Genomic DNA, 18,467 nt, shown 5'->3' on the forward strand with positions numbered 1-18,467 from the left:
CTACTTGATTTTTCTTTCTGTAAGGGTGCCCAAATCATTTTAAAACTGGAACTAAAAAATAAAAAAGTTACACAAGTGCAATTATGCTCCCACATTGCAGGATTTTCTGTATTTCCCTATTGCCAGGCAAAGTGGGAAAGAAAGAGGTTGGAGAAAATAGTATTGCAGGAGGAATACAGTGTTAGAAATTAGCTAGGCACCAGGCACATTTTGCAACTGATGCGGGCCCAATTGCAACCACGTGGAGAGCTCTGGATGCCACTTAGAGAAGGAATATAAATACAGTGGTGCCTCGCTTAACGAATGCCCTGCTTAACGAAATTTCCGCTTAACGAAAGATTTTTTCTCGCTAGATGAATGCGTTTTACGAAAAATTTGTCTAGCGAATCGCGGTTTCCCATAGGAATGCATTGAAATTCAATTAATGCGTTCCTATGGGCAAAAAAATTTCAATGCATTCCTATGGGATTCGCTAGACAAATTTTTCGTTATAAGAAAAGACCTGTGGAACGAATTAAATTCGTCTAGCGAGGCACCACTGTATTTCCTTTGAAGTTTGAATTTGTTTTATTCTGGATTGTTTGATTTGACATTTTAATGTGTAGTCAACTGCTTTGAGATTTGTTCTTTTAAAAAAGTGCTATAGAAATGAAATCATCATCATCCCATTGCAAAAAATGGTGCCTAGACATTCCATTGTGGCAGCCACAACCTAGGTTAAAGGTGTGATTTGGCAATTAACTTTTATATCTGAGTTTCTAACACTGCAAATAATTCTACAGATTCTTCTACACAGAAATATTCAGTGCATAATATTCTCTTTGCTTATTGGGAGAGTAATTCTCTTTGGGAGAAATAACTTGACAGCTTTGAAGTAAATGTCATTAAAATAGATGGCAGCCATTGCAGAGGCTCTAGAATTGTGTGCGTTAAAGTTCTTAAAACTCTTCCCATTTCAACCTTCCCATTTCAAGACATACTCCAAATGTATTCTTTTTGTCTTTGCTGACCAGTTAATGCACATTAGTAGCTTGTTTGAGCTTTATACTTGTGAACTAACGACTCCTTTACCTAATTTGTGAATCTATGACATTATTGAAACACAGTGTGTTCTTTCCCTGAAGCATTTTTAATATGAAAGCTTGTTGTTGTTTAGTCGTTTAGTCGTGTCCGACTCTTCGTGACCCCATGGACCATAGCACGCCAGGCACTCCTGTCTTGCACTGCCTCCCGCAGTTTGGTCAAACTCATGTTCGTAGCTTCGAGAACACTGTCCAACCATCTTGTCCTCTGTCGTCCCCTTCTCCTAGTGCCCTCAATCTTTCCCAACATCAGGGTCTTTTCCAAGGATTCTTCTCTTCTCATGAGGTGGCCAAAGTATTGGAGCCTCAGCTTCACGATCTGTCCTTCCAGGGAGCACTCAGGGCTGATTTCCTTAAGAATAGATAGGTTTGATCTTCTAGCAGTCCATGGGACTCTCAAGAGTCTCCTCCAGCACCATAATTCAAAAGCATCAATTCTTCGACGATCAGCCTTCTTTATGGTCCAGCTCTCACTTCCATACATCACTACTGGGAAAACCATAGCTTTAACTATACGGACCTTTGTCGGCAAAGTGATGTCTCTGCTTTTTAAGATGCTGTCTAGGTTTGTCATTGCTTTTCTCCCAAGAAGCAGGCGTCTTTTAATTTCGTGACTGCTGTCACCATCTGCAGTGATCAAGGAGCCCAAGAAAGTAAAATCTCTCACTGCCTCCATTTCTTCCCCTTCTATTTGCCAGGAGGTGATGGGACCAGTGGCCATGATCTTGGTTTTTTTGATGTTGAGCTTCAGACCATATTTTGCGCTCTCCTCTTTCACCCTCATTAAAAGGTTCTTTAATTCCTCCTCGCTTTCTGCCATCAAGGTTGTGTCATCTGCATATCTGAGGTTGTTGATATTTCTTCCGGCAATCTTAATTCCGGCTTGGGATTCATCTAGTCCAGCCTTTCGCATGATGAATTCTGCATATAAGTTAAATAAGCAGGGAGACAATATACAACCTTGTCGTACTCCTTTCCCAATTTTGAACCAATCAGTTGTTCCATATCCAGTTCTAACTGTAGCTTCTTGTCCCACATAGAGATTTCTCAGGAGACATATGAGGTGATCAGGCACTCCCATTTCTTTAAGAACTTGCCATAGTTTGCTGTGGTCGACACAGTCAAAGGCTTTTGCATAGTCAATGAAGCAGAAGTAGACGTTTTTCTGGAACTCTCTAGCTTTCTCCATAATCCAGCGCATGTTTGCTATTTGGTCTCTGGTTCCTCTGCCCTTTCGAAATCCAGCTTGCACTTCTGGGAGTTCTCGGTCCACATACTGCCTAAGCCTGCCTTGTAGAATTTTAAGCATAACCTTGCTAGCGTGTGAAATGAGCGCAATTGTGCGGTAGTTGGAGCATTCTTTGGCACTGCCCTTCTTTGGAATTGGGATGTAGACTGATCTTCTCCAATCCTCTGGCCATTGCTGAGTTTTCCAAACTTGCTGGCATATTGGGTGTAGCACCTTAACAGCATCATCTTTTAAAATTTTAAATAGTTCAGCTGGAATATCATCACTTCCACTGGCCTTGTTATTAGCAATGCTTTCTAAGGCCCATTTGACTTCACTCTCCAAGATGTCTGGCTCAAGGTCAGCAACCACACTACCTGGGGTGTACGAGACCTCCATATCTTTCTGGTATAATTCCTCTGTGTATTCTTGCCACCTCTTCTTGATGTCTTCTGCTTCTGTTAGGTCCTTACCACTTTTGTCCTTGATTATGGTAATCTTTGTACGAAATGTTCCTTTCATATCTCCAATTTTCTTGAACAGATCTCTGGTTTTCCCCATTCTATTGTTTTCCTCTATTTCTTTGCATTGCTCATTTAAGAAGACCCTCTTGTCTCTCCTTGCTCTTTTTTGGAAATCTGCATTCAGTTTCCTGTATCTTTCCCTGTCTCCCTTGCATTTTGCTTGCCTCCTCTCCTCCGCTATTTGTAAGGCCTCGTTGGATAGCCATTTTGCTTTCTTGCATTTCCTTTTCCTTGGGATGGTTTTCGTTGCTGCCTCCTGTATAATGTTACGAGCCTCCATCCATAGTTCTTCAGGCACTCTGTCCACCAAATCTAAATCCTTAAACCTGTTCCTCACTTCCACTGTGTATTCATAAGGGATTTGATTCAGATTGTATCTTACTGGCCCAGTGGTTTTTCCTACTTTCTTCAGTTTAAGCTGGAATTTTGCTATAAGAAGCTGATGATCTGAGTTACAGTCAGCTCCAGGTCTTGTTTTTGCTGACTGTATAGAGCTTCTCCATCTTTGGCTGCAGAGAATATAATCAATCTGATTTCGATGCTGCCCATTTGGTGATATCCATGTGTAGAGTCGTCTCTTGTGTTGTTGGAAGAGAGTGTTTGTGATGACCAGCTTGTTCTCTTGACAGAACTCTATTAGCCTTTGCCCTGCTTCATTTTGAACTCCAAGGCCAAACTTGCCAGTTGTTCCTTTTATCTCTTGATTCCCTACTTTAGCATTCCAATCCCCTGTAATGAGAAGAACATCCTTCTTTGGTGTCATTTCTAGAAGTTGTTGTAGGTCTTCATAGAATTGGTCAATTTCACTTTCTTCAGCACTGGTAGTTGGTGCATAAACTTGGATTACTGTGATGTTAAAAGGTCTGCCTTGGATTCGTATCGAGATCATTCTGTCATTTTTGAGATTGCATCCCATTACAGCTTTTGCCACTCTTTTGTTGACTATGAGGGCCACTCCATTTCTGCTACAGGATTCTTGCCCACAGTAGTAGATATGATAGTCACCCGAACTGAATTCGCCCATTCCCTTCCATTTTAGTTCACTGATGCCCAGGATGTCGATATTTATTCTTGTCATCTCATTTTTGACCACATCCAGCTTACCTCCACTCATGGTTCTTACATTCCAGGTTCCTATGCAATATTTTTCTTTACAGCATCGGACTTTCCTTTCGCTTCCAGGCATATCCGCAACTGAGCGTCCTTTCGGCTTTGGCCCAGCCGCTTCATCAGCTCTGAATCTACTTGTACTTGTCCTCCGCTCTTCCTCAGTAGCATGTTGGACGCCTTCCGACCTGAGGGGCTCATCTTCCAGCGTCATAACTTTTATATGCCTGTTGTCTTTGTCCATGGAGTTTTCTTGGCAGGGATACTGGAGTGGCTTGCCAGTTCCTTCTCCAGGTGGATCACGTTTAGTCAAAACTCTCCACTATGACCTGTCCATCTTGGGTGGCCCTGCATGGCATAGCTCATAGCTTCTCTGAGTTATTCAAGCCCCTTCGCCACGACAAGGCATTGATCCATGAAGGGATCAATGAAGGGAATATGAAAGCTAGATGGAGCAAAATTAGAGAGTCCAATCCAGTGCTTAGTGAGGCAGACTTTATTTTCAAGAAGTAAAATTTTGAAAATTGAAGTACTTGAGCTTAATTGTTTTAAGAGTTTGTGTGGAGAAAATCTAAGTACCGGTAGTTGTGGCAGTTAATCTAACACTGAGTGGCTAAGTTGGGGTGATGTCACTGAATGCTCATGAATGTTCCAGTTATTTATGGAACAAAGTTATCAATATGTTTTGTAGTTCAACTTTTGTGAAGAAACAGAAGGTTGTTGATCTGGCTGATTTTGAAACATCATTCAGGCACTAGATATGGGGTAGTTCTCTGAGGTAAGATGAAAACTGGCAATAGGTTTTAGGAGATAGGGAATTTTAATGAGCCTGGTCAAGGAGAGTGGCAATAAGGATGAGGAAATATGGGTGGGATGAATTCCACAGTTTTAATTGAGTCAGTAATTCATTATCTTTGAATATAAGCTCATGGCTTTGTTCTCTTCATTGGAATATTTTCTGTTCTTTAATTTTTATTGGTGTATTATTGGGTTGGATTTGAAGCTTTGTGACTAGAACTATTTCCCTGCATCTCTTGAAAGTTCCTCTCTATTCACTCAAGGTGCCTTTGTCTGATCTTTGATTATGCCATCTGTGCCATAGCCCATACTGCTGAGAAGGGTCTTTGACCCTCTGGAAAGGCTTTTAGGGGTGGGGAGTTGGGAGTAGGGGGAAGTTCTACTTTAGCAGCTTTTGGATCCAATTCATTGTATGTCTTGTGCTTGCATTTGGAACATTTATTGTATAATTGCTTAGTGATAATTATTTGACTTTGTTATTGAGCAAATAGTGGCTTCAATCTAGGAATGTAAGAAGGCAGCAATTTCTACTCTGACCTGTATTTGTTGCAATCAACACTTTTTCTTTTCCACTGCAGTTCGGTCCTACCAAATACATTATTTGTTTCACTGTCCACCTTTTAACATAAGTTAATGTACCTTGCATAACTATTTATGTAACATATTCATTTCAGTGCAAAGGAAACATCAGAACAATGTAAAAAAAACACCTCATAATTAATTACATATCATTTCTGGACTTCAAGAAACAACAACAATTTCAATGAACGCTAATCATATTTGCTTGACTGATTTCCATTCCTGACTACAGATGAATATGTGAAATGCAACAATTTTTGCCTTCTTTTCCTTTATTGTCACGTTTCTCCAACTTCCCTCTTGTCTGTGGCCTCCATCCACTCACTTTTTTGCCAATGTGCATGTGCCTCAGAAACGTTTCTGGTAACAAACTAAAATTTGTTAATCTTCCTCCATAGTCCTTCCATTTCTTGATTTTCCTATACTGCAATCAGTTGCATGTGGAAGATGTCCATGCAGCATGTATGTATGCTGTCAGCTCTGGCACTCAGATGTGTGCATCTTCCATATGCATGTGGCTGGAAGCTCAAATTGATTGGTTTTAAAACAAGTGTGTGTTTCTGTTATCTATAGTCGTTGTCATGCCTAAAGAGTGGAGAAATAAGATATAGATGATGGCAAGACTTTGGAGGATGGGCATTAGATTAAAGAGTGACAGGCCACAAAGAGAGGATACATGAGGCAGAAAAGTGATTAGCTCATACCTTTTGAACAGCTATGAAAAGAGTTGAAAGCTTTGAGTCTCCAGATACCAAGTCTTCTGGTCAAATGTGTGGCAGTTCTCTAAAAAGCACCTGAAGAAAGATAAACATTTTGTTGTTCTCATGAAACTGAAGTAATTCCTCCTTTTGTAGAATGCTAGTCAGCTTCCTCATAGTAAGTTTGCATCATGCTGGGTGAGGCAATAATAATTGCTTGATGTATATTCAGGCTTTATTGTGTTACAGAATTTGGCTGACTCACTTTTAGCAATGCAGTTTCATTTGTAGGAAAGTGGTCAAACACCTTAAAATTACAGGTGAAATTTCTAATACTGTATATGTTTTTTGCGGGCCAGTTTTTCTGTTTGCATTTCATTGGAGAATTCAAATACTAATTTAGGACTGAGGCACCCTATTGTCTTGTTGTATTTTATTATTAATTACTAGATAAATTATTTCCTTAACTGCTTTATAGTGGGGGGTCATATGGGAACTGCTCAATTTCTTTTTTAAAGGAAGCAAAACAGCTTGTGCCTGGTTCTGAGAATTGCACATCATTTTAAGTGTGGGCAGATGAGCGTTAACTAATCTCTAAAGATTTTATATGAATCTATCTTTCTACTTTGAAGAGCCTTGAAAGAAGTTACGATTCTCTCCTGCATACCCCAACCATGATAGTAACATATTTTAGACTCTTACCGGTAAATGTTTTGTTTCTAGTAGCTGCAGGATTTCCATATGGAAATGCACACTTAAAGCTGCCTTACCTTGGAGAGTCTTTTTAAAAAGTAGCTGCTTGATATTCACCCCCATATTTACTGTTAGTGAAAGCTTGTAGTGTTCTTAGTCACTGGCCTCCAAATCTGGACATTTTCCTGAAGTAGCTTACAAACCCTTGATTAAATAAGTTGTTAATAAGAAAGGGCTTAGAACAGGGACATTTTCAAAGTATACTTTTATGTGATGTCATAAAAAATGATGTTCACATGCCTGGAATAATGATTGAAGAAAAGTTCTGAAAATTTTTCTTTAGAATAAAAAGCATTTTAGGCATATCCAGTACACATTTTTTTACTTCTGTAACTTCAAGCACTTTAAATACCTGATTCTGGGGCTTCCGGTTGACCGCGCCATCTTTGCTCAGACGGGGGTCCGATCAGCGGAGCGGACCTCGGCGCTTCAGAGGTGGAGGGAATTGCTCCAGCGAAGCAAAACCTCCTTAAAAGCCCCAAATCGAGCTTTTTGGGGACGGATTTTGCCTGGCGGCGCCAAAAGCGGGCTCTCTCCTCCCCGGATCGGCTTTGTTTAAGCCCCCGAGAGTGAGGAGGTGAACCGCGGCGGACAGGCTGACACTGCTGCTCTGAGAGCGCGAAGCTGCGAGTCTGGGAAGTGGAGGCGGCCAATTCTTCCAAGAATAATTAGCAAATGAATAGACTGTGAGTAATTTGGATTGTTTGGAATTTAAATTAAGGCAATTTGGATTTGGGAGAGAGGGGGAAAAGAGGAAGCCACCCCCCCCACGGTAACATAAGAGACAGTAAACAGAAACCTGAAGCCGTAAACAGAAGATCTTAACTTAAAAGGATCCCTCAAAGGCATCAAAGAGAATCTCCCCTAAATGCAGGGTGAAAGGGGAGAGAGACTGTGGTTGTGAGTGCCCTGCAGCAAGAGGTAAAGACTAAGAAAAACCTTTCTTTTCCTCGGGAGCCGGCAGCCCAGACAACCCAGTGAGTTGATCAGGATTTATAAGTCAATTTTTATTTCACTGTATTTCTGAACTTTGTGGAAATTCTTTTTTGGTTTAAATGTTTGTGAAATGTGAGTTCGAACTTTATTGTCAATAAGACTTGAAGAATGCAGCCAGCTTGTTAAAATGGAGTCGAGAAAATAAACTGTGATCATATTCCACCCCACGTGACAAGTTTTGACCTTGGCAGGATTGAACTATGTCAACAAAAAAGTGTTCCCCTGAGTTCCAGCGGTCTGTTTTGACCTTAATGTGGGAAACAAGAATAGAACTATGTCAAGAGGAGACAAAACGGCAAGAGTTACAGCAACAATTTCAGATGGTGATGGCAGAATATGATTTTCTAGAAGATGAAGCTTTTGAAACTGAAAAAGATGAATGTGAGAATGACAATGATGGTGACTGTGATTTGGAAGAAAAAGATGAAGATGAGGACTGTGATGATTCAACACAAAATGAAGCACACCACGAAAAAAATGATGACTTTACTCTACAAAAAGTTGGATGGAGTGCCCTGCATTTGAGGGGGGCACGATTGGTATTACTGGAACTCCAGAACACCCACAGGGAAGAAGGAAAAAATATGCAGAGAAGAGAAGAAATTCAGGGGTCTTGTATGGTGGCCTGGATGGCAAAAGACTATAAACAGGGAGTGGGGTGAAGGGAAAGTGATGTTGTGATTATAAGGATGGATTAACAGGTTTATAACTGGTCTGCTGATTATGGAATTTGCTGGATTGGGGGGGTGGAGCCGGTAATCGGGGATGTAAGGTTAAATTGAGAATAGTTATAGTTTTAAAAGTGAATGGATTTTGGAAAAATGTGAAAATATGGAGGCTTATAGAGGGAGTAAAAATTAGGCACGGGAAGATAAAATGGGAGTTTGATTTTTCAGTGATTTGAACATTAGGTGAAAATGATAATAATTGATTTATAAGTTGTATAAGATATAAAGGTGTATTTTTATAAAGTAAGAAACTGTTAAAGATGATAAAAAAGGGATGAAAACCGGGGAAGGGGGGGGAGGGGAAGCCCACAAAATATGGTTTTACAATTATGAATGTAAGAAAAAATTTTTCTGTTTTGTACTGTTCTTTTTTTCTTTTTTTGCTCTTTCTTTTTTCTCTTTTTTCCTATTTTAATTTTTTTCTTTTTTTGGTATGACAATAGATGGTTGGATGGATGTCCTCCTGCGTACTGCCCTGGTTTGCTGGAGCTCCCTGGTGGCAGGGGGGGGCTTTGGGGTCAGGGGAGGGGGAGGAGGACAGAAATCCAAGCATAAAATGGACCATCTCTGACTGTTCACCTACATGAGATACTTCTGTGGCAGGGGAGGATCCATGTGGGTGGGTGGGAAGGAGGTGGAAAAGGTGTTTATGTATGTACCGTTTCCTCTTTTTTTGCTGTTTGTAAAATTAATAAAAAGTATGTTTAAAAATAAATAAATAAATACCTGATTCTGTTCTTCGTTTTATATTAAACTTTTCACTTATTGTATTTCTGGGCACTCATGTAAACATCAACACTTAAATCATAATCCTGGTTTTCAGGCATTCCTAACTTGGCCAAGGGAACACATTTTTCTTTACTTCCTAAAAGGTCAGCTTCATTTTTAAGCAGTATGTGGTTTTCTTCTAAAAACACAATCTTACCGACATACATTTTTTGTTCTAAAGTTAAACAGTTGGTAAGAGACGAGATTTACATGACTTGTTTCTTGCTAGCAATTGAGAATAGACTTTTGTGTGGAGACTTTAGGCTGTACTTATGTTTTACCATGAACACATTGTTTTAATTTGACTAGCTCTTTAATTTCCCTGTGCCTCAGTTTATCTGTCCAGTTATTCCTGATGTTAAATGTTCTCATTCACACACAACTCTTTCAAAACCTTTACACTGGCTATGAGTGCCCAGCAGCAGACATTTTAGATCTTCTCCACCTTCAAAATGTGAGCTATGCTTTTTCTCTGCACTTCCTCTTCTTCTCTGAGCATTGGAAGGAAAGGGAAAAAAAGAACATTTTTAAAAAAGTGATGCAATCTACCTTATACCAAGTCACAAGTCACAACCCACAACCCCCCCCTTTGAAAGCCAGGAATGTAATAACTTCTCTCAAATTCAAAGAACTCGTTTGGCCCAAACTCAGTTCAGCAGCATAGCCAGTTTGTTGTCTAGCACTTTAGGGTTAAAGCTTTACACTTTGTTAAGAGGAGATATTATCTCTGCAAATTGAAAATCTGAGCATATGTTTAAGCAGAATGTGTTTTAAAATGTCCTTTAAAAAACTTGAAACCAGTTTCTGAAGGTAACTTTACCCCCTCCCAAAAAAATGCCTCTTAAACTCTTCTAAGGAGAAGCATTTCAGAGATCTTTAAACAACAAAACCATGTTCTTACCTGCACTGTGTATTAAATACACTTGCCAGCACTGTGGTGGAGTGAAGCTTTTTAAATTGCATTCGCAACACATTATATGGCCCTTTATCCCAGGATCTTAAATACAGAAGTATCTTTTATGTACAGGTAACTTGCAACTCACACACATTTAACTTGTGTGCATTTAGCTTTATGTTCTTTGCAAAAAAAATACTAAAAATTTAAGTGAAGGTGGAAAGGGGGCAGGCATCGGGGGGGGGGATACTTTTGCAGTTCCACCCACCATTGCACCTAATGTGTCTGGACTATGCACAAGTTTGGTTTATGGGTTATCCCTGAAATATAACCCCTGCATAAGATGAGAGTCACCTGTACCTGGTAAATTGCATTTGCAGAGTATTTCCAGTCTTTAAAATGGCAGTTGTAAGCACCTTAAAACATTTTTAATGCAAGTTTTGTCTTAAGATTTGTCTTAAGTTCTTAACTAAGAATATTTGATTCAAAAACCCTTAAATGAAGTGATCTCCTAGTTGGTACTGGGTATCCAAGTATATTTATCTTGGAGGTTGCAAGGCTGCAAACTTGCATGTAGTAAGACTGCTTAAATTCCATTTACATCAGGCAACCTGACTTCATACAGATTTGTGGCCTTAAAAAGAGTTGGCCCTTCTTCCTCACACTCAAAATAGTGAAACCCAAATTTTGCATATAGACTGATATGTGCAAGAGGAACTTTTCTTACATAATAATGGTCTGCTGCTGGGATTCAAGTTTGCAAAGGTTTGGAGTGAACCAGGATAAAGGAAATGCAGTGTTGCATGATAAATCAGGACACAGATAATTGTAGCTATGGTAGAGGTAAGGTCAGGAGATGCTCCAGCCACTGAAGTCTTATCTCTGGATTGCAGAAAACTTTGCCCAGAGCTCTATTTTTGCTTTTCAAGTCTTCAGTAGGTTTAGAAGATAATGATAAGACTGTAAAAACCATGACTGCAAAAAATACACACATTCCTGTTTGCAGTAAGCTAAAGCTGTGAGGTTGACATTACTTTTAAAATATTTCCATATTCTTGTGTCTGTTTGGCTGCTCTGATACTTCACAAATGCTTTTGTCCTTTTACAGAGGAAAATTTGCTGTGGTGAGAAAATGTATTGCAAAATCTACAGGCCAGGAATACGCAGCTAAGTTTCTGAAGAAGAGAAGAAGAGGCCAAGATTGCAAAGCAGAGATCCTACATGAAATTGCTGTTCTAGAATTAACAAAGCTGAGTCCCCGTGTGGTAAATCTCCATGAAGTCTATGAAACAACAAATGAAATCATTCTGGTATTGGAATAGTAAGTATGCTTTGTGCCAGTATGTTTGATAATAGATCTATTCATTTTGTCATTGTTTGCATAAGTTCACCAAACATAACCAGAAAGGTAGCATTAGAGAATACGTACAGTGTACTTTCTGTTGTGTTTTGCTCTTCTAGGTTTTGGATCTTAATCCTTTGTTAAAATGAACCTTCTATCAGTGGCACTATTATCATTGACCTTCTATATTATGTTTTCTGTTGTAGGCATGGCAGATCTCTGGGTTCTTTCCAACTGAGGCATACTCAGAGTAGATTCATTTTTATCGGTGCACTTAAGTTAGTCATAACTATGAAGAAAATGCAGTGTTAAAAATTAAAATACTATAAGAAACCGCAAAAGGGGCGGGAGGAGTCAAAATACCGTGTTTCTCATATTATAAGACATGTCTTATATTTATTTTTTCCTCAAAAAAACACACTATGGCTTATTTTCAAGGGATGTCTTATTTTTTCGCTCCTCTTCCTGCTGCGGCCGGCATTGCTGCTGCGCCTATCACTATGTCTTATTTTCGGGGTATGGCTTATATTCCTTGAATGCTTAAAAATCCTGCTATGGCTTATTTTATGGGTATGTCTTAAAATATGAGAAACAGGGTATTCATGTTTATTGTAACATTGGATTTGTATTGTTAAAATATTCTTTAAAAATTATATATATATGTTAGTCATAACTGACTTAGACCCACTGAAATCAGTTTAGCTCTCCTCATTTCCACTTTGTCGGATACAATCAACTGTCGTTTTAAGCTTTCAGGGGAAACTTAAATAAAATAGAAGTTAATCTGCAGTGCATGCATGGTACTTCTGTAGGTTGATTCTTAGCACTGTACTTTGTAGAATGGATAAGGATAGATTAGCTGCCTGTTCCCTAGGTGATTCTTGAGTTACCCATTTCTGTCAAATGGTTCTTATTGATATATTTATATTTGAATTGTATATCACACAACCAATTAAGAAATATCCCAAGAATTTCCCCCCCCCTGAGCTATTTTCTCATTCTCCCATGTACTTCAACTGCTCTAAGAAGATAGTGCAAGACTGTTTAACAGTGATCAGACTTGTTTTGTGTGATTAAATACATTATTCTAGTGTTCAAAACTCCCATTGTTCTAGGCGCATTTTGCGACAGGGAATTTCATTAGTGCAAGCAGTTTCTGAGCTCTGGGCGCAGTACTACGCCTAAGATTTTAGTTTGAAACTGCAGAGTGGAAGGAAAGGAGGACCTTTTTCTGCCTTCCGACTTTCAGCTACTCTCTGAAGACTAGAGAAGAGACCTCCTTAAGAATATTAGGGGGGTGGCAGGGGAAGGACTTTGAACATAGAAAATGAACATAATATTTTTAATGCAGTTCATTCATTTTCAGCTTTGTATTCTTGTTATAAAAAGTGTGCCTAGACATTCCGTTGTTGCACCTATAACCTAGGTTTAAGGTGCCATTTAGCTCCTAGCTTTCACATCTCAGTTTCTAACATGGAATTCTTCTACACAAACAAATAATTCAGTTTTCTCCTCCCCCTCCCTGCAATTTAATGTCCTAAATCACACACACCAGTATCTATTTACAAGGGATATTGATGCACCATCGATTTCTTTATACCTGAGATGACTATACACTACTGTTTATACCAGTAGTAGTATAACTTATTTGGGATAGTCATTACTTGTTTTGCTCACCAAAGCTGCTGCTCCTATCTCCACTTGCTACTACTTGCGCCCACAACTGTATTCCAAATGCTGTCTCGGACCTATAAAGAGCCCTGCATTATTATTTGTAGTTTGGGCTCAGAGTAATAAGATACGGCATGGATATTGTAGTACACTTTTTGGTACAGTATAGACAAGCTCTTTAATGAAATGTTTCTGTAGGATTGGCTGCATTATCAGACTGGATACAATGTATCTGTGGTTATTTTTTTTGACACTGACTGCCCTTTTTTAGTCATTAATGTATCATGCATCCTATTGAACAGTCTTTATATAAACTTACTGATTAGTTAACTCAATTTTTATTTCTTCATTGTTCAATCAAGGCTTTTATATTAATAATCTTAATGTGCAGATTTCAGCAGAATACATTTGAGCTGTAGATTAATTTAAAATAATGGAATGTTGTGAAATATCAGCTTCAACAAGTTTCAAATAGTTGCAAGTTGCTGTCCTAAGTGTTCCAAAGAACCAGGTTGTTGTTTTTTTTACTATCAAGGTAACTGTCATCTTTGCACTTCTTATTAATGTCAGCTTGACCAGTTCTCTGACAATGTTGCATTCATAGACTTCCGGTTCGAACCGCGGAGCGCTAGCTGGCAAAAACGGGAGCTCCGTAACTCCCGGTATATCTGCTGGAGAAAGGGGGGCCCGCGCGGCCAAACGACCCCCCAAATAAGGCTGGGAAGGCGATTCCTACCCGATACGTCGGCGGTTCCCCAAAGGCTCTCCCGGAGACCTTCGCAATCGGCAGAAGGAGGGGGAGAGACCTGGGCACTAAGACGAGGCAAGACGCTTCCAGCACAAGCCGAGAAACCAGCTGCGTGCACGACGGTAAAGAACTCCTTTTAATATTCAACCCCTACGATAACCCCGAGCGTAAATAAGACAAAATAAAAGATACCAGAAGGAGATTGGCACGAAGATCATCCCCCCCAGCAAATCCGAACTGCTTTAAAAGTACAAAAGAAAAAGCGGGGAGTGGGAAGGACTCAAGAGAACGAAACATCGCGCACACAGGAGACGCTGACTGGGGAGAAACAAAGTATCCGCAAGTAGGGGAAACAAGGATTTTTTTAAATAGGACCTGTTTTGAGCTTTGATTTTGTATATTACTCATACAACGCAGGACAGAATTGGGGCTGGGAATTGTGAACTGTAAATTATAGAAGTGAAGACGATCTGAGAGGACAGTACAAAATAAAGTGGACTACATTAAGCCCCGTACCGGTTATTTTAAAAGCTTAAAAGTTGAATTTAATCCCTCTTTCTTCCCCTCCCAAACCAAGTGTTTGAAATAAAATGGCGACGATACACTAAAGACTATGACTAAGCAGACAAGGCAACACAGTAACAAGAAGTGACGTGTGCAGTATTTTAGAAAGAATAATTGAACAACGGACGGCTCCCTTGCAAGACAGCGACACAAAGTGGAGACTGCAAGTATAATAAACATCCTCCTAGAGAAACTGATTTAAGAGTGACATCCAGTGGACAAAAAGAGACAGTGCGGGTAAACTTAAAAAAAAAACATGAATAAAGGGAATAAAGCAAATTCAGCCAGCAACCACCAAAGAAGAGTGTCTTCAGCAACAGCAGAGCAGGACATGGATCTTAGAGAACTAATTCTAAGTCTAAAAAGCGACATCGGAGAGATTAAACAAGATCTTACAGAAATGAAAAAAGATATGAATGATAGATTGATAAACCTGGAAGATAAAGTAGAAAAAATGGAAGGGAAAATGGACTCAAACGAGAAAGACAAACAAGAAATTAAAGAACATATTGCCAAAGTAGAGGAAACTTCGAATAAAGCAATAGAGAGTATACAGGAGGTGCAGGAAAAAAACCAAACAATGGAAAACTCTCTGAAAAACCTCTCCAAAGAAAGACGTGAAGGGAAAAAAGACCTAGATAAAATGAAAAAAGACGTGGAAGACCAAAAGGAAGCCTGGGAAGCTACACAGGATGCTCTTGCTATGCTTCAAATGAAAATGAGAGAAAAGATTTTAAGGTTCCGGAATATTCCGGAGACCTCAAATGAGGACATTGAAAAAAGATTGATAGTGGCGCTGGCGAAATGGCTAGATCTAGAGGAATTAGATATTGAGACTCGACTGGAAGAAGCCTTCAGGATTAATTCCAAAAAGGCAAAAGCAAATAATTGGCCTGGAGATTGCTTAGCAACGTTTACCACAATGTGGCTCAGAAATAAAATTTTAAAAACCAAGGGAAAGAAAAAATTCGTGATGGATGGGACTGAAATAATCATAATGAAAGAAATTCCCCCCAGGCTGATAAACAAAAGGAAAAAGTATCAGTTCTTAGCAAAAGCCTTAAGCGCAAAAAAGGTCTTTTTTAAATGGGAGTACCCCGAAGGTATCGCTTTTGCATTTAAGGGAAGATGGAGAAGGTTTAATACACAAGAAGCGGCTGATAGATTCTTTAGAACTTACTCCCAGGAACTGGGAGGAGACAAAATGAAATTAATTAAAGACCAACACCAAACTAAGACTGATGAAGAAAGGGAGGAAGAAGATAGCAGCAAAGAAGATGAAGGAGAGGAATCGCCAGAGGAAGAAGAGAAAGAGGAAGGGGAAACAGAAGGATGAATGGAAAGAACAATTTATACAATATATATAACTCCTCCATGTAAACATTAACCCCTTCCTATTCAGTGAATGCACGGTTCCAGTTGTTCTAGTTATTCAATAATCTAACAATGATGACTGCTTAAGTAATTTTTATATAACTGCACAAATGTAGAAATTTAAGATTTGTTTCCTTGGTTCTGCTTAGTACAGAAATTAATTTGATTTCCTTTTAATAATCTTTTTTATTGTGCCCCCCCTTTTTTTGGAATTCCCTTTCCTACCCCTTTCCCCCTTCCCCTTTTTTCTTTTTTCTCTTTTCTCCCTTTTCCTCCCTCCCTCTTTTTCCCTTTTCACTTATTTCCCCTCCCCCCTTTTTTTTCTCTCCTTCCTCTCTTCTTTCACTTTCTTTTTTGTCTAAAATCTTAATAAAAGGAAAATGGATTTAAAAATTACATCATGGAATATAAATGGCTTAAATAACAAAAAAAAACGGAATAGGGTGGGACATTTATTAAAAAAACAAAATTTTGATGTCATCTGTCTCCAAGAGACACACATAAATAAAAAACATCTGAGGGTTTTAAAAAATGAAAAATTAGGAATGGAATTTGCGACGGCAGACGCAAAAAAGAAAAGAGGTGTAGTATTCTATGTTAAGAAGAAATGGAAACCAGAAGTTTTATGGACAGATAATGATGGTAGAATAGTAATGATAAAGACAACTATTGAAGGTGAACAATGGATCTGGGTGGGCCTTTACGCACCAAATGGGAGTAAAACAGCATTTTTTGAAAAATTAGAATCTCAAATAATGAAATATGATAAACATAAGATTATGATAATGGGGGACCTGAATGGAATAATTGATCCGGAATATGATAAAAGCGGAAGGGGGACGAAGAAATACAAGAAAAAATTACCGAAGCAGTTTATGAATATGATTAGAAATTTAAATCTATTAGACGTTTGGAGACATAAAAATCCCATTAAAAAAGAATTTACACACATTTCGGCCAGACATCAAACCGCAAGTAGAATAGATATGATTTGGACGTCAAAAGAAATAGCGTTAAGAACCCAAAAAGTTGAAATCAATCCCCGAACAATATCAGACCACAATGCAATAAGTTTAGTAATAAAGGCAGGACAAAAAGAAAGAAAATGGAGATTAAATGTTTTTATGTTGAAAAAAACAAACATAAAACAAGAAGCGATTAAAAAATTAAAGGAATACTTCCAATTAAACAATAATGGCGAGGTAGACCTAAGTATAGTCTGGGATGCTGGGAAAGCTTTCATGCGTGGGCACTTTATAGAACAAGCAGCTAAAATTAAGAAAACTGAGGAATTAAGGAAAGAAAACTTACTAGAAGATATAAGGAATAAAGAAAGATCCCTATATAAAAATTATGATAAAAACATTGAACAAGAATTAAAATTATTGAGGGCAGAATTTGCAAATATAATTGACCAAGAGATGGAATGGAAATTAAAATTCTGGAGATATAAATACTTCGAATGGGCAAATAAACCGAGTAAATTATTGAGTTGGCAGATTAAAAAGAGGGAAAATGAAAAAATAATAAGCAGAATTAAATCAGGGGAGAAATTCTTTGATAAGACGGAGGAAATTATGAAAGTATTTCATAAATTTTATGAATCCCTATATCAAAAAGAAGAGACGGATAGCCAAGAGATTGATGAATTCTTTAAAAAATATCAGCTTCCCAAAATCCCGTTAGAAAAAATGACATTTTTAAATAAAGAAATCACATCAATGGAAATAATAGAAGCAATAAAATCTATGAAAAAAGGGAAGACTCCAGGCCCAGATGGGTTACCTATAGAGTACTACAGGGAACTTCAGGAAACAATATTAATTCCACTTAAAGACTTAATGAATAAAATATTGACAAAAGGGACAGTGCCAAAATCCTGGACAGAGGCACAAATCACACTAATACCCAAAGCAGAAGCAGACCCAGATTTACCATCCAATTATAGACCGATTTCCCTTCTAAATTCGGACTATAAGATATTCACAAAAATCCTGGCAGATAGGTTGAATAAAATCCTGGAAGAAATAATACATAAGGACCAAGTTGGATTTGTGAAGGGAAGGTCAACAAAAGACAATATTAGAAATATAGTAAATATTTTGGAATGCCTTGAAAATCGAAGAGACAAACGGGCAGCCCTCCTATCTATTGATGCTGAAAAGGCTTTCGATAGAGTCTCCTGGGCATTTATGATAAAAACAATAGAAAATTTAAATTTAGGGGAATATATGGAGAAAGCGATAAAAGCTATTTATAAAGTCCAAGGAGCCCAAATATTAATAAATGGGAGATTAACCAACAGAATAAACATTGAAAGAGGCACTAGGCAAGGATGCCCTTTGTCGCCCATTCTTTTCATATTGACTTTGGAAATTCTATTAAAAAATTTAAGAGAAGAGGATACCATTAAAGGAATAGTAATTGGCAATAAAAAATTTAAAGTAAAGGCATATGCAGATGATATAATCATAACTACTGAAGATCCAGTTCAAAGTATACCCTCAGCAATAAAGAAAATCAATGAATTTGGCAGATTAGCGGGATTGAAAATAAATTATGAAAAAACTAAAATGCTGGTAAAAAATTTGGAAATCAATGAAAAACAGGAA

General features: G+C 38.4%; 1 protein-coding gene across 6 annotated transcripts in view; it reads left to right on the forward strand.

The window, feature by feature from the left end:
• Nucleotides 1–18,467, forward strand: part of STK17B (serine/threonine kinase 17b) — a 48,537-nt gene that overhangs the window by 15,514 nt on the left and 14,556 nt on the right. For all 6 annotated transcript variants that reach the window (XM_060281489.2, XM_060281479.2, XM_088653765.1 and 3 more), the window contains one exon: nt 11,265–11,477. In XM_060281489.2, the coding sequence (XP_060137472.1) occupies nt 11,265–11,477 (213 nt within the window). The remainder of the gene's footprint in view (nt 1–11,264; nt 11,478–18,467) is intronic.

This window comes from Zootoca vivipara, chromosome 1 (assembly GCF_965207765.1).
Source record: "Zootoca vivipara chromosome 1, rZooViv2.hap1.1, whole genome shotgun sequence".
In the NCBI taxonomy this organism is placed as follows: Eukaryota; Metazoa; Chordata; class Lepidosauria; order Squamata; family Lacertidae; genus Zootoca; species Zootoca vivipara.